The sequence below is a fragment of the Schistocerca serialis genome, chromosome 6 (genome assembly GCF_023864345.2).
Source record: "Schistocerca serialis cubense isolate TAMUIC-IGC-003099 chromosome 6, iqSchSeri2.2, whole genome shotgun sequence".
NCBI lineage: Eukaryota > Metazoa > Arthropoda > Insecta > Orthoptera > Acrididae > Schistocerca > Schistocerca serialis.
Genome location: NC_064643.1, coordinates 328,420,158 through 328,438,088, shown reverse-complemented (window position 1 = coordinate 328,438,088; position 17,931 = coordinate 328,420,158). Strand labels below are relative to the sequence as shown.

Below are 17,931 nucleotides of genomic sequence, written 5' to 3'. Positions count from 1 at the left end.
TTCTGAAGTTGTGAACATGGCTCTGCAAAATATTGCATCTGCGGCTGCTAGAAGAGAGAAATCAGCTAAACATCCTGGTCGTTTAAAAATTTTGTCAGTTGGCCAAAAGGTGTTAATTAAGTCTCATTGTTTGTCTCACAAAGGAAAAGGCTTGTGTCGCAAATTTTTTCTGCTTTATAACGGTCCATATAGAATTCGCAAAATTATTCATGATGACACTGTTGAAGTAGAAACTCTTAAATCACGACGCTCTAAGGGAATACATCATATATCAAACGTTAAAATTTTTGTGGAATGACACACTTTCGAGAAACCAACAATTTACGTAAACATGCAGAGAATACAAGGATACCGCGCTGTGTTTTGGCGGCGGCACATACTCAAAGCAACAGTCAAGTCTGCGCGCCGCACAAGGCAGTCGTTGACCGCAAACAATTGCTTCCTACGACACGCGCCTACAGCTGATCGAGCACTCAGTGCGAATGCACTGACAGCCGTAAACAAATACACAGTCTAATTTCTCCGACTAAATTCAGTATAAAGCTATAGTGACTTGATGAATTATGTTATTAACGTTCAGTATTTTTCAGCATACGGTTCTATAAAATATTTAAGAACTTCAGGTAAATTCTGTGTGTGTCCGACGTTAAGAGGACTTGCTATCGAGAAAATTTCAGAAAGAATGTAATTTCCAAGAAGAAACTAATAAACTAAAAAGGTAACTATTAATTGAGTTTATTTTTTCAGGTAACATATTTCCACTTAGGTACGTACTTTAGACGTAATTTGCTGCTCGCAATTACGTGATTCATACTTTGTGCTAATTTCATGTTCTATGAATTTACTTGTGAAGCGACGTGCTTGCGTACATTTGCTGATTTTTGTCAATGTTTTATTAATGAACAGGGTTGTTATTTGTATATATTATGCATCGCTTGGCTGCAATGCTTTTTCACTGATGTCATATTTTTTTATTATGTGTCTGCTGTGCTTATTTATTTTAATTATAATTGTCACCTGATTAGTTGTGCTGATATTTATGTAAGTTATACTTTGTGATTTATCTGCTTGCGCCTTCATGTTTACTTATTAAGATGACATATGAACATTTATTTGCTTATGCTGATATGATGCTAATGACCTGTTTATTACGTAAGATATATGTTTGCTGCTATGCGTATGGATTGCATATTTCTACATTTCTGTTTGTTGTCATAACTACTCTTTAATTTGGTATATAGAAATGCTGATATACTGTGTACAAACATAGAGTTTAGGTCACATTATGGTATTAATTATAGATTGTTCGCTTGGCAGAGCCTCGTCGTAAGAATTGTGCTGCATCCACTTGTTGACATTCTGTTCTCTACTGGTATATTTACTCGCTATTGCATGTTTTGCTTACGCTCAGTGCTTATATTTTTAAGATAGGAAAATGAACTGCTATAATTCGACATAAACGACATTAGTACAAGAAACTTCATAGAAGTCACATGAGCTGGAGGTTTTATGGAAGCTGTATAAATTTATGCTAATAGGAAGGAAGCTAACGACATGACATACCAAAACTAGGTTTAGACCATTGACAGTTATTACACTGCATTTTTCGTGAGCAATTGAAATAGGAAGTGACACTTGACACAAGAAATATTCCACATGTTTGCTTCTGTTTGCCATAATTCTTGAAGTGGTGTACACACTGTGAAATATTATGATCATTCACACTCCGTAATCGTACTTAATTACTGAGAGTTATTCGAACTAAAGACTGTTAGAGGTCATGTATGCATTTCTTTTATTTAATGATGGACAAGGTAACCAAAATCCATCTTATAATTTATAATGAGTAGAAGATTTGGGTCAGATGGATTACACAGAGGTTGTGTGTTGACAGTGTGTCTTCGGATTGTATGGGATGATGAGGTTGGCATTAGGATTTTATCTGTACTTGTTCGAGGAGACTGACTAGAGGAAAGAGTTGTTATGGAAGTGAAATGATATTGGCGATAAGGTTTATATGTGTCGACATATTGAAGAGGTGTTATTGAGGTATTGAGATTATGTGAAGTTGATGATTATTGGAGTTTTTGTGGACAAGAGGTAAGGTAAATGATATTGATGATAAGATTTATATGTATCGACGTAAGAGGTATTATTGAAGGATTGAGATTATGTGAAGCTGATGATTATTGGAGTTTTGGTGGATAAGAGGTAAAGTAAGTGAGGTGCATATTTTTTTTTTGTTGGTCTAAATGGAACAAGGAGGATGAAGATAGCAGACTAGAACACTCAAGTAGAAGGAAAATTGTCTACACGCACTTTGTTAAATCAATAAGCAGTACATATTTTTTTTTTTTTTTTTTTTTTTTTTGGAGAGAGTAAGTAATTGCATATCTTGGCTCACTGACAGTTGTTCAGCAACCGTACATTTTAATCTGGCTTGGCAAACATTGGTCTTGACATGATGACTATGACGTTGACTTAACTATTATTGACTGTTATACATTGCTGCTACTACTACTTGATACACATGATGAACATCAAATTTTGACAGAATTGCATTTACACTATTCAATTACACAGTAGTACTTAATGTGGATGAAAGATGAGTGAGTGTGTTTTCCTTTCCTAATCCTACCCATCTATCTCCTAAATATTATTTTATTTGTTTGTAGTGGCTTGCACTGACACCCATAAATATTATAGGTTTACTGATATTTGAGTATTTGTAATAGTTAATATGACAATTATCTGATATCATTTGTGTGTTTATTAGAATTTTTATGTTTAGTGTAAGAGCATTGAGAATAATTTTGTAAAAGCATTTGTATGTGCATTCAAACTATTGTTCATGCCTGAACTGTCTGATTAGTGATGGTGAATATTATGAACTGTTACCTGCACTTGCTCAACATTGCTGGGTGCCACTGATGGACAGCTTGTACTGAGATAATGTCACTTGTTGGTGTCTGCACCTGCTCAACATTACTGGGTGCCACTGATGAACTGCTTCTACTGAAATAATGTCACTTGTTGGTTTCTGCACTGTTCAACATTGCTGGGTGCCACTGATGGACTGCTTCTACTGAAATGGTGTTGCTTCTTGCTGTCTGCACCTGTTCAACATTACTGGGTGCCACAGATGGAACTGCTTTTACTAAAATGATGTCACTTGTTGGTGTTTGCACCTGGTGACCATTGCTGGGTGCTGCTGCTGGAACTATCAATTATTTGTTTTTTTTTTTTTTTTGAATAATTAAAAGTATTTTATGTGAACACTTGTATAAACTGATTTTTTGTGTATTGTGTAAAATATTATGTAAAGCCACATGTATGAAAGAATTTGTATTGCCTACTGTATTTTATATATTAGGTTATTGAAAGGTCAGTGCAAAGGCAAAATTTTATCTAATTATGTGATATTTACGTATTGATATTATCTTTTATTTTTGTCTGTATTTTTTTGACGAATTTGGTGGTATTTTCACCACCAATGCTGGCAAAAATACCATCAAATTCTAGCCCATGGAGGAAGGGCATATGAAAGGTGGCTACACTGAGCCACAGCGCCAGAGAGTTTTGTTTCGCCGCCTCCACTGGCAGTGATTATTGAGAAGTAGCGGAGGGCAGAGTGCTTGTTGAGAACTTATAGTAGTGAGTGCTTGCTGAGATGTTGTAGTGAAGAGTTCTTGTCGTGAGGTCGTAGTAGTCAGTTCTTGTTGAGATGTGGTAGTAGCGAGTCGGTGTGGAGATATTGTAATGATTAGAGTGCTTTTCATCAATATAAATGAAGGTAACAAACTCCTTTTCTTTTTTTCTCATTATTTCAATGCCCTGAATAATGCGTCATTACAGGTTCAGTCAACAAAGCATCTGGCTTGTGTTCTTGTATTAGAGCGTAATTCTGGTTTTCTTGCGCAATTATAGTATTTCTAATTTTTTTTTATCACGTCAGTATAAATGGTATTTGAAATTTCTTGTCTTATTGAAGAAGAACCGTGCTAGATGTGTACGTTGAGTCATACTTCCACACACAGAACAGTTATACTTGTGCTTTGGTTTCGTAGGTTTTGTAGTTGCTGGGGACTTAATTAATTAATTGTGTTAACGAAAATTTTCATTTCATTCTTTGTTGTTGTTCTATGCAGTCAGATTGCGTAATAATACTAGTCAGGGCCAACCGTTTACGAGACACAGCGTAATCGGACATACAGCTACGAAAAATAAAAATGATTTTCAAATTTAATAAATAACCCCCCATGCACTGGTTCAAAATGGTTCAAATGGCTCTGAGCACTATGGGACTTAACATCTGTGGTCATCAGTCCCCTAGAACTTAGAACTACTTAAACCTAACTAACCTAAGGACATCACACACATCCATTCCCGAGGCAGGATTCGAACCTGCGACCGGAGCGGTCACGCGGTCCCAGACTGAAGCGCCGGCCGGCAAAACGTCTGGTCAATGGTGGCCGAGCAACTGGCTCATCACAATACGCCAGTCATCACTCTTGATGAACTGTGGTATCGTGTTGAAGCGGCATGGGCAGCTGTACCTGTACACGTCATTCAAGCTCTGTTTGACTCAATGCCCAGGCGTATCAAGGGAGTTATTATGGCCAGAGGTGGTTGTTCTGGGTACCGATTTCTCAGCATGTCTGCACCCAAATTGCGTGAAAATGTAATCACATGTCAGTCTTAGTATAATATATTTGTCCAATGAATACCCGTTTATCATCTGCATTTCTTCTTGGTGTAGCAATTTTAATGGCCAGTAGTGTAGTAGGAGTGGAATAGCCTACAGAGTGCACAGAAAGCGGATTTGTGTCGGACAGAGCTCCTACGGTGGGTCACGGCCGCCGCAGCGCTGGAGACATCAGTTATGCCAGAGCCACCACAACCTTAGCCAGAGGACATCACTGACTGAAGCAGTGGTGTCACGCCACCACTCGGCCATGCCGCACTCTGTCAGCATTGTGGGACGTCATGCGCACACACAAGGGAGGCAACTGGATGCTTCAGCCACATAGCCACTCTTTCAAATAAATCCTGGTGGAGAGCCGAAACTCGGTCAGCATCGAGGAACATCTTACATACACACACAGGCATACACACACAAACATACACGCACTCATGCGGGAGGCAACTGGATGTCTCAGCCACACTGTCATTCTTTCAGATGTATCCCACTGGACAGCTGCGATAATGGAATTTGAAAGCAAAAAATTAATCTCCTAACTCCAACCCTACACTCTCAAGTCCCATTAATACGCCTACCTGTAAAAAGCCTGAATAACCACTTTTTATAGCGCAGACCGCTGCAAGACATGCAGGAAGAGAATCAGTGAGGTTTTGGAAGATATTGACAGGGATGTGGAGCCACGCCGATCCCAGTGCCGTGACCAGTATCACAGATTTCTCGACTGTGGATCCATGGCTTGAACAGCCCAGTTGTGGTGGTCCAACAGATCCTCGATTGGGTTCAACTCCGGGAGTTTGGTGGCCAGAGGAGTATGGTAAAATCATTGTGATATCCTTTGCACCACGTATGCACTCTGCGAGCTACGTGACACCTTACATTATCCTGCTGGTAAATGCCATCACGCCAGGATACAACAAATTGTATGTAGTCGGGGCAACCACCATGCCCCACTGACAGAAGCGGTCACACTTACTTTTATAGCCAACATTTTAAAGAGGACATTACATGTAATAACTGCCGAATCAGAAAGATAAAGAAATACAAGACAGCTTGTGCACAGCGTGGTCAGAAACAGTCTGAAATGCCTGCAAGCGTGTCATTGGGGAGGTTTTGCTGAGAAATACACTACTAGCCATTCAAATTGCTACACTATAAGAAATGCAGATGATAAACGGGTATTCATTGGACAAATATATTATACTAGAACTGACATGTGATTACATTTTCACACAACGTGGGTACATAGATCCTGAGAAATCAGTACCCAGAACAACCACCTCTGGCCGTAATAACGGCCTTGATACGCCTGGGCATTGAGTCAAGCAGAGCTTGGATGGCGTGTACAGGTACAGCTGCCCATGCAGCTTCAACACGGTACCACAGTTCATCAAGAGTAGTGACTGGCGTATTGTGACGAGCCAGTAGCTCGCCCACCATTGACCAGACGTTTTCTGTTGGTGAGAGATCTAGATAATGTGCTGGCCAGGGCAGCAGTAGAACATTTTCTGTATCCAGAAAGGCCCGTACAGGACCTGCAACATGCGGTCGTGTATTCTCCTGCTGAAATGTAGGGTTACGCAGGGATCGAATGAAGGGTAGAGCCACGGGTCGTAACACATCTGAAATGTAACATCCACTGTTCAAAGTGCTGTCAATGCGAACAAGAGGTGATCGAGACGTGTAACCAATGGCACTCCATACCATCACGCCGGGTGATACGCCAGTATGGCGATGACGAATACACGCTTCCAATGTGCGTCCACCGAGATGTCGCCAAACATGGATGCGACCATCATGATGCTGAAACAGAACTTGGATTCATCCAAAAAAATGACGTTTTGCCATTCGTGCAACCAGGTTCGTCGTTGAGTAGACGATCGCAGGCGCTCTTGTCTGTGATGCAGCGTCAAGGGTAACCGCAGCCATGGTCTCCGAGCTGATAGTCCATGCTGCTGCAAACGTCGTCGAACTGTTCGTGCAGATGGTTGTTGTCTTGCAAACGTCCCCATCTGTTGACTCAGGGATCGAGACGTGGCTGCACGATCCGTTATAGCCATGCGGATAAGATGCCTGTCATCTCGACATCTAGTGATACTAGGCCATTGGGATCGAGCATGGCGTTCCGTATTACCCTCCTGAACCCACCGATTCCATATTCTGCTAACAGTCATTGGATCTCGGCCATTCGAGCAGCAATGTCGCGATACGATAAACTGCATCCGCGATAGGCTACAATCCGACCTTTATCAAAGTCGGAAACATGATGTTATGCGTTTCTCGTTCTTACACGAGGCATCACAACAACGTTTCACCAGGCAACGCCGGTCAACTGCCCTTTGTGTATGAGAAATCGGTTGGAAACTTTCCTCATGTCAGCACGTTGTAGGTGTCGCCACTGGCGCCAACCTTGTGTGAATGCTATGAAAAGCTAATCATTTGCATATCACAGCATCTTCTTCCTGTCGGTTAAATTTCGCGTCTGTAGCACGTCATCTTCGTGGTGTAGCAATTTTAATGGCCAGTAGTGTAATTGTTAAGAAAACCCTTCGATACGTTATGCTGTTTTCGACTTACTTTGCATCAAAGTTGGTCAATCAAGTCGTGGCGCTAAAATATCGTAATGTACAGACATCTGTAGTTTCGGGAGTTACCACTTGTTGAAATACTCATTACAAGCTGAAATGTGCCTTTTTGGAAGTGATAGATTTAAACTAGGTGAGCAAAAACTACATTTGTTCGGTGTGAGATAACCAGACGAGGATCCAGATTTGACGACACTGTCTTTGGCAGTCTGCTTGAAGCTGCGCGCGCAACGAGGTGATTGCCTAACTTCAATGCTAAATAACTCAGAAGCGGCGCAGTGTATAAATTTTTTTTCTGAACAATTACTTCTCAGCACAATCACCCCAGGCAACATCCTTACAAGCTATTCAGACTGTTTCTGACTATCCTGTATAAAAAGGCACAAAAAGGTAAAAACAAGTAATTAACTAGAACTTAAAAATATATGTGATAATTATTTACCAAAGCAGAAAATAAGCAGCTAACAACAAGCAAGGAATGAAATTAGTTCTCAGTTTGGTAAACATTCAAATGCCCAGAACTAACAAAACGCGTTTTTGTACATACAATTCACAATTCCTCTTTCGCCCTCGAGCCGGATTGAGTGGCATTAATTTCACTGTCTTATATTTATTATAAAAATTCTCAAATAATTTTTCCCATAAGTATGACCTATTAAAATAATATGGTTTTAAGAACAGACTGTTAGTGAACAGGTTATTGTATTTTATTATTTTTATTCGCTCTTCTGTATAACATATTCACATAGACCCATCCCCTTTTTCCATTATGGTCTTCATACGTGTAGAAACTAGATACAATTAATTTGGTAAATTATTTTATGGAGAATGAACACTTGTGATGTTTACATCTTTAGCATAATTCCTTTATTTATTTTTCGTATTTTATCTGATTGTAACAAATCAGTCTTGCTCGTTACTTAAGGATTTGCTGCCGCCCCTTTTGAGTTCGTTCTTAATCGTATGACCTAAGATCTCACTAGACTGGGCGGGGAATCGAGAGCCACCTTTAAATAAGAAACGCTCCAAATTACTCCCGTCTTCCACGTATGTTGCTGAGGATATCACTTTGCACGGTGTAGGTAGTTTGTTTAGACATTTCTTCGTAACGACCTTTTCACGCTTCAAACCCAAGAGAAATTTTCTAACAACTGTAGCAAAGGCACGTGAGTGTGCGCGCGCGCCCCGTTGCGAGTTTGCGCATGGGAGAACAAACGCGCAGCTGAGGCGCACTCAGTCTCTGCTATTGATTGAGGCGTCGTGTCGAATTGCCTGATGCCGACACTCGTCCTCGTGGCGAACTAAATAGTACGCTAACGTACACGGACACGTCTAAAAGATTCCGTCTCTGCCTTCGTTTCACTAGTTTTGTCTGTGTTTTCTTTGAGGAGTCATTTGAAACGCGGTTCGTTGAGTGCGAGAAACGAACACTTTCTTTCCCCCTTTTGCGAGTAGGACCTGCAGGATTCGATTGCCCTGACTACGAGAAATGGTACAGACGACCAAACACAAACGGAGGACTTTATGATTCAGCTGAGGCTTCTGAGGATGGAGTTCGTTATCGCCAGGGACTGGAGTTGAAGGATATGAATGAGGACCACATCATTTAATTTACAGGTAGGTCTTTTTCAGCCATAGACCAATTACAGCTTTATTAGGCCCTGAAATCTTCTCGCAAATGCCTTCTCTTTATTATCTTTCTCCTTTTAATGTACTCTGCTTGAAATCAAAATATTCTACTGTTTATATTCAATTTAGCTGTCCTTCGTCTTATAAAATTAGAGATTGTATCTCATGCATTACCAATCAGTGTTACGAAACATAATTACATCAGAGCTTCGGCCATCGAAGTCGGCTTTGCGCTTCGCAGCCGATTTGGTCTCCACACAATGATAAGTTCTGTGCAAATGTCCGTCGAAACACGACGGAATAAAATACTTCTAAACCATTGTCAAATTTATAAAACGAAACGCATCACTGTACTTTCCTCTCTTCGTAAGTGTCAAATTTGAAAACAAGAAAATCCATGACTGGTGGTAGTATCTTTACTTCGTCTTAGAACTCAATAAACTGATGTGTTTCAGTTGCATATTTAATATTAGAATTAATATTTAAGGGCATTAAATCTCGTTATCAATAGCCTTCATTATTTCAGGAGTTACTTCTTTTTCCCCTAAATACTGTGTAAACTTCAATAATCCGCTGACAGGGTACTTTATTCTCAGTATTCTAGACGTAAGGAATACAAATCCGTATGCTCTACGAAAAAAGTCATACATCTTTCATACAGATGAATGAGATCGCGTTTCACAGAAGTGCAAGGATCATCAGAGCCGCTTTGCCGGTAGCACATACAAAACAAAATAAGCTCTGCTGATGTTCCTGTTATGTTTTCTGACTGAAGTAATTCAGTTCTGCCCTTTATTTTCTCCATGCTATTCTACCTTTGAAAGTGTTATGAGAAGAAGCAGACGAGTATTTCTGTGAGATCTCGTAGTGCACACTTATTTTGTGTGTCTTGCTACGCAAGGTGTCAGATAAGAAATGGTGGAAACACTGGCAATAATTTTCTGCTCCCCATACGAGATGTTCTGAAATTCGAGCCGTAGCTCTTCACTGCACGATGTGCTGCTGAATTTTAGGAGAATACTATCTTTTTCAAAAATCTCAAATGATACTTCATCTACGGAAAAAAAACTGAATTGAGGAACGTGATGTGGCAACACGCTAGGACCGAAATCCGTGTACAGCGAACACAAGTGACACCACAAAAACCTAAATAATAAAGTAATCTCGTTTTCAGCGTCCCGTACTTCAATCGGTAAAAACGGAACCATACTTCGTTGTCCGTCTCTCAGTCTAACAGTTAAACACCTTTTCTCTCGGTTACCGATAAACATACGGAGTCGAAATTTATGTCTCACACTAAGGTCTACCGTCTCTTGGCGGCGTACAAACGTACTCAAAATATACGGGCATTCATTTCACTTATTTTGACAATCGCAAATTCACCCATCATAATCTACAGGATACTTCCCGTTCACCTGTAATCGTGAAATTTGGCAAGGAGCAAGATTTCACCGTAAAACTACAGTAAAAAAATTCGAAAACTGTTATTTGTAATTATAACCAAAGAAAAAAATTATTATTTGTTATCTGTCCCCTTTTTCACAGGTAGAGGTAGACGATCAAGTTGAAATTTATGCCACATACTAAGCTCTGTGGTTACTTGGCGGTGTTATAAATGTAAGCCTCTAAGTCAATGCAGTCAAAAGGTACGACCGTTTATGTAACGTATTTTGATACCCGCAAACTCACTCATTAGAACCTAAAGGATACTTCCCGTTGACCTAGAATCCTGAAATTTGGCAAGAAGTAAGGTCGTAGTACAAGTAAAGGCAAAACTCTGAAAATTGTTAATTTGTAGTAACATCACACGAAAAAAAGTATTTTGTCATTCGTTATCAGACTGTCTGTTCGTCTGTTAAGACTCCTTTTTCTCAGAAACGGTTTGACGTATCGATCAGAAATTTATGTCACATGTTAAGGCTTATGGGCCCTTGGCGGTGTAATAACTGCAAGCATCTAAGTCAATGCAATCAAAATATACGGTTATTTACATCACATATTTTGATACCCGCGAACTCACTCATGAAACCCTATAGGATACCTCCAGTTGACTTAGGATCGTGAAATTTAGCAAGAATCAAGGCTTCACAGTACAAGTAAAGCGAAAAAAAAATCATAAAATTGTGAATTTGTTATTATATCACACGAGAACAATTTCTTTTCTCTTTTGTTATCCTACTTCAGACTTAAAATCAAAACATTCTCGAAAGTCTTGGAATTCCTACTACCGATATCTTGCCAGTATCATTGTCGATAATAGGCAAAATCGTCGAGTTTCTCAATTTCTGGGATGGATGAACTCTTGATATACATAATTAAGTTTGCGCGGAACCCACAGAGCGCAAGTCGTACCACGTTTATGGTTGACAATTCTGTTGAAGTGGTCATAATTAGTGTATCTCCCAATTTATTTTAAGCCATCTAGGCAGAAAAGTTTGCATTACATGAGAATTATTTTGTTTTAGATGCAACTAAGTAAAAGGTAGCATATTTTACGTTTGCGCTGGTATTACATAATATGTACGTGGGAACGTTTGCAGCAGTCAGCTTCGAGACTCACCAAAGCAAAACTATTTGTCCTGCGGTTTCAGTTCCGTTGCACTCTGATGTGTATCGTTTGTCGCCGATCACAGTCTTAACGTTGTACTGGTAGCGCAGTTAGTTATGTGCATCTTCCGTAGGTCATTATTATGACCGCTCGCTATGATACAGAACAAGTCAGTTTTACAATAATTTTAGTGGGCCCTACATCCTCTCAACGGAAAATATGGCAACATGCTGGCCATTTACGTGCTTGCTTGACTTTTTTATACTTACATTGATTTACACTTAGCTATTTTGAATGTCTCGCTCTCTTGAACACACACACACACATACACACATACATACATACAAACATACACACATGCAAACGCACACGCATATTAATACGAGGGGTGAACGATGGATACTAACGTGCACGTTTGACGGTAACAATCAATTAATGTGTTGTTGTTGCGGGCTTTTGTCCAAAGACTGGTTTGATACAGCTCCCTCCTGTAGTCTTTCCTGTGCAAGTCTCTTCACCACTGAATAGCACCTGCTTACTGTATGCACGTCTAAACCTCCGACTACAATTATTTCCCCCACACTAGCAAGCTGATTATTCATCGATGCCTCAGAATGTGTCCTATCAAAGGATTCGTTCTTTTAGTCAAGTGGTGCCACAAGGTTCTCTTTTCCTCTGTTTGATTTAGTACCTCCTCATCAGTGATTCAATCAACTCATCCAATCTTCACCATTCATCTGTACCATCCACATTTCAAAAACTTCTATAAGCTTCTCGTCTGAATTGATTACCTTCCATGCTTCACTTGCGCACAAGGCTACACACCAGCCAGATACCTGCAGAAAAGACTTCCTAACACTTAAATTTGTATTGGATGTTAATTCCTCTTTTTCAGATAAGCTTTCCTTGCTGTAGATAGTCTGCATTTTATATCCTCTCTCCTTCCATCATTGTCGGTTATTTTATTGCCCAAATAGCAAATCTCATCTGCTGTGTTTAGTGCCACGTCTCCTAATCTTATTCCCGCAGCTTTGCCTTTCTTAATTCAACTACATTCCATAACCCTTGTTTAACTTTTCTTGATATTCATATTAGAATTTCTTTTCAAGATGCATTTCATTCCGTTCAAGTGCTGTTTCAAGTTCCTTGTCGGTTCTACAGAATTACAGTGTCATCGGCAAATCTCGAAGTTTTTGTATCGTCTCACTGAACTTTAATACCCTTATCAAATTTCTCTTTGGTTCCCTTTACTGCTTGCTCAGTCTACAGATTAAATAACATTGAAGATAAGCTACAATATTGTCGCTTCCCTTCTCAGTTTATTTCTTGCCTTTGATGTCTTTCCACTCCCACAACTGTAGCATGGTTTCTGAACAATTTATAAACGGCATTTCGTACCCTGCATTTTACCCTGCTACAGTCAAAATTCCAAAGAGTTCAGTCCAGTCAACCAGTCAACATTAAACAATACCGGTAGTGTATCTATTGGGTGTATTCCTTATTACATATTTCTATATAAAAGACTAATAGAAATTAATATCTCTGAGTAAGAAGGATAAATAAAGCGATTAATAATTACTGGTATCAACTGCAGCATTCACACCGGTACACAGATTCAACGCGAGGTCAAACATCTGGTACAATATATCTCGTCACAGTACCGTGCTTATGCACTTGACAGTAACCAGCAGTAACGTAAGCACAGTGTGATACAAGACGGTCAATTCCTTCATGGAAAATGTCTGTGGTTGCCTACGCAATCATGGCTGTACCGAGGCATGCAGATGAAATGTGGTCTACATGATTCAGGTTTCTTTAAGCTGCAAATAGCGCTGGCAGATTGTTTTGTGCATCCTAAGTCCTTTTTCTCCGGGGAATCATTGTACCCTAGTAGACTAGTCCATACAGAAGTAAAGAATCGACGCCAAGGAGTAAATCCAACTGAATCCAAAACCTTGGATGTGAAAAATTTCTGGCACCTTCACTTTTTTGTACTAATTTAGGCAGTTCAACAACAAACCTCCGATTATTTACAGACTCGAATTCCCACGCATAAAACAGCTTCAGACTTCAGATTACTTCATAAATGAGTTAATGTGTTAAATATTGACGTCAAGCATGTAAGTGGGAAAAAATTTAGAAAGGTTTGAAATTATATTTAAAGTTTGTTGGAGGCTCCTGAAGTGCTCTCATTATACAACACTGGATGAGTATAATCCGAATAATTTGAGCTCCGCTTTAAGCAGACGCTAGTTTCCCGGCATCTCAATGTTCATGACATGATGGCTCCTCAGCTGTGTGTCGCACAATGACATAATTTTGTAGGTGCATTCAGTGGTACATGTGGATTCTGTGTGCAACATGTGTTGCGAATTACAAAAGAAGTAATGAATGTAAAACGTCATGCCTGTCGCTGCAGTTTTACTGCATAAACTGTGAAAATGCAGTAAGCAATAAACTTTCTCCTTTCATAATTTTTGTGCGGGTTGTCAGCGGATAAAAGTTTTGCAAAGGTTTGAAATTATGTGTAAAGTTTGTTGAAAGTCGCTAAGTGCTCTCATTCTCAAGTACTTCTGACATTACTACTGGGAATGTTGGTAAATATAATCCTTTAAAACTGCTAACAGTACACTCTGAAATCGCAGTGAATAGATCCACCAAAAATGAACAATAAAAAAGGTTTCTTCATCGCTACATACACGCACTGAAAATCGAGACTGAAACTAATGAGAATGAAAATGTCAATAAAGTTCTTGGGTGAATGTAAACTCGACGGTAGATTTGTGTCGGTAATTTTTAGGTTGATTAACAGACGCGCTCTCTAGCCGCTAGATAGCGATAACATCTGTGACACGTTAAAAAATAGCGAGGTCGGAGATGATTATTAATGAGCTATCCAGCGCGCACTAATTAATTAGCTGTCTGTCTGTGTTGAGATCTAAAAGAGACGACACGCATATTATGACTTCTGTAAAACAAAATATATATATATATATATTAAACTAGTGAATGTATTACGTAAAGGTTGTGCTTGGAAATATATTCGGGACAGTTTTAAAAATTTGTTTGAATATTTATTTATTAGTCCATGACAGATCGTGAGGACATGCAAGGATACCAGTAACAATGGAGGGGAACATCAACGTGTTACCGCGGGGTTGAAGAGGTATAAGAAATCATTTCAAGACCGGACGCAAGAACATTTTTTGATTATTGTATCTATGTATTCATAACGAAATCTTATTGTTCTATTTATTCTTCATTAGCCACGGTAACTGCTTGGATAGCCGTAAGCCTACTTTATTCGATAAAATATTCCAGAATAATCTTAAAGAATCATTAAAATGTTTTAAATATTACCCTTATCATTTCCAAATTTATTTCCGATCATTTTACAGAATTTAATACCCGACTTTTAGATCCTCATATCTACTTTGCTGCTGATGTCCTGTTGCCCGTAGTATATTGCTGTAAGAATTTGTAGCAATCTTGCCACGTCGTGCAAATCGTCAACGAAAGTTCAGGAGTTGCAATGAATTTTTTTATTAATGCTTAGGTGCTGTATAGCAATAAAAAATTGGCGTTACGAGCTGTTTAGATGTCGACTCTTTGAAAACTGGATACAATCTGCGCAATGATAGTGGTGTTGCGCGTCTGTTTATACTTTTAGTAACAATCAATACTATTGTTTAAGATGCAAATTTATAGAAGTACAATGGAAAGTTTATACGCATAGATAAACTGTGGACAGTGTAATTTAGGTACATTATTTCCGGAAGAGTATGTATAGGTAGTTCGTGAAATAACCAACTTAGAATCGTGAAACATGATAATAAACGGAAAGTAAACGAAAGTTGGAGCTAGAAATTAAAAATGCTTTCTTTTAACGGTAGCCACATAGTTCGAAATGATTCCTAGGGGTGAGAATCAGTATATGTTTACATTTGCAATAAAGGACTGCATAATTTCTCTTCAATTACAAACGATGTTGCAAGTACAGGGTGATTCAAAAAGAATACCACAACTTTAAAAATGTGTATTTAATGAAAGAAACATAATATAACCTTCTGTTATACATCATTACAAAGAGTATTTAAAAAGGTTTTTTTTCACTCAAAAACAAGTTCAGAGATGTTCAATATGGCCCCCTCCACACACTCGAGCAATATCAACCCGATACTCCAACTCGTTCCACACTCTCTGTAGCATATCAGGCGTAACAGTTTGGATAGCTGCTGTTATTTCTCGTTTCAAATCATGAATGGTGGCTGGGAGAGGTGGCTGAAACACCATATCCTTAACATACCCCCATAAGAAAAAATCGCAGGGGGTAAGATCAGGGCTTCTTGGAGGCCAGTGATGAAGTGCTTGCTGGATGCGTGCTACATTTTCATCACTCGTTCTCGGCCGTCCAGAACTTTTCCCTTTGCACAAACACCCATTCTCTGTAAACTGTTTATACCAACGTTTAATACACCACCTATCAGGAGGTTTAACACCATACTTCGTTCGAAATGCACGCTGAACAACTGTCGTCGATTCACTTCTGCCGTACTCAATAACACAAAAAGCTTTCTGTTGAGCGGTCGCCATCTTAGCATCAACTGACGCTGACGCCTAGTCAACAGCGCCTCAAGCGAACAAATGTACAACTAAATGAAACCTTATAGCTCCCTTAATTCGCGACAGATAGTGCTTAGCTCTGCCTTTTGTCGTTGCAGAGTTTTAAATTCCTAAAGTTGTGGTATTCTTTTTGAATCACCCTGTATTTTACATTGCTGACCTGTTATACTTCAAGCTTTGATGACATAATAAATATAATTCGAACAGAATATGAGGCAGTAATAAATTCTAGTGAATATTGGTAGTGATTGAAGAATATAGTTAATTGGTGGCTTCAATGTTAACAAAAAATATCTCTACCAATTACAGAGTCTGCATATTAAGTATACTTGACCCTGATGTAGCCATGAGCTTTCAATTTAGCCTCTAGCCAGAACTTGCTTATTAACTGCTTTATAATTCACATAGTAATTAGAATCATATTGCAATATTCCAATGTTTCACAATATTTTATATGCATATCTGAGGCTAAAATGGACCTTCGTGGGATGTTCTGTAACATACTGGATGAATGTAATCCGGGCTCTATCTGCAGGCAGTGAGTTAGGTTGCCTCAAGATACGCAGTCTTGTCACATTAAAGTGACCACCACCTCAATGTCAACGTGCAACCACTCACAGATGGACAGGGGAGTCCATACGGTAGTTTGTAAGGGGAGAGGGGGGGGGGACTATACCTGGGGATATGATGTAATTTTAATATTTGGAAAGATGAATGGCTAGATGCAAGACGCCATAAAAAGTTCCAGTTATGATCCTGTTAAAATCTGTATAATACCGACTTCTAAATAATTTTCTTGAAAGGAAAACGCCTGATTGGGGGGGGGGGGGGGGTATATAAAGCGTGTAGGGTTGACATAGATAGTTTTCTAACAGACAGGGAGCAGTAAGTCGTCCTGACCGAGGTGACTTCAAGAGAAACAAGCTTAACTTCAGGTGTGCCCCCAGGGCAGTGCAGTAGGTCCGCTGCTTTTTACGATTTACATAAACGATCTGGTTTATGGTACTGACAGCGGCATTAGACTGTTTGCCGATGATGCTGTAGTCTACAGGAAAGTAGTATCACACGAAAATTGTGAACAAATCAATGAAGAGTTGCAGAAAATAAATGCGGGTGTAATGACTGGCAGTTATCTCACAATATTAGTAAGTGTAACCTACTGCGTATAACAAGGCGAAAATCCTCATTAATGTACGAGTACAAAATAAATGCCCAGTCTTTGGAAGCAGTAACATCCGTCAAGTATCTGAGTGTGAGTATTCGAAATGATCTCAAATGGAATGATCAGATTACACAAGTAACGGGGAAGGCGAACTCTAGATTGCGGTTTATTGGTAGAATCCTGAAGCGATGCAGTCCTTCAACAAAGAAAGTAGCTTACAGTACGTTAGTTCGTCCTGTCTTAGAGTATTGTTCGTCTGTATGGGACCCTTACCAGTTGGGTCTGATTCAAGAGACTGAGGAGGTCCAAAGAAGAGCGGCAAGATTCGTGACTGGTACATTTAGCCATCGCTAAAATCTCATAGAAAGTTTAAAGTGGGACACACTTGCAGATAGACGGCGCGATAAGCGGAAGGGGCTTTTCACTAAATTCCGAAATCCGATCTTCACCGAGGATGTAGAGTATATATTATCGCCACCAACTTTCAAATCGCGCAATCATCACAATTCAAAGATAAGGGAAATTAGAGCTCGTCCTGAGGCGTTCAGACAGTCGTTTTTCCCTCGCGCTATCCGCGAGTGGAACAGACAGGGGGAAATAGGACTTTGGCACGAATTGTGCTCTTCGCCACACATCGCTTGGTGGCTAGAGGAGTATATATGTAGATGTAGATGTCGTCGTAATG

The 17,931-nt window shown here is 39.5% G+C and overlaps 1 protein-coding gene across 1 annotated transcript in view; it reads left to right on the top strand.

Moving 5' to 3' along the window:
• Positions 1-8,532: 8,532 nt before the first annotated feature.
• The window catches only part of LOC126485090 (uncharacterized), a 157,112-nt gene continuing 147,713 nt past the window's right edge, over positions 8,533-17,931 (top strand). Inside the window, exon 1 of the mRNA XM_050108696.1 lies at positions 8,533-8,901. Within this exon, the coding sequence (XP_049964653.1) occupies positions 8,875-8,901 (27 nt within the window). The 5' untranslated portion in view covers positions 8,533-8,874. The remainder of the gene's footprint in view (positions 8,902-17,931) is intronic.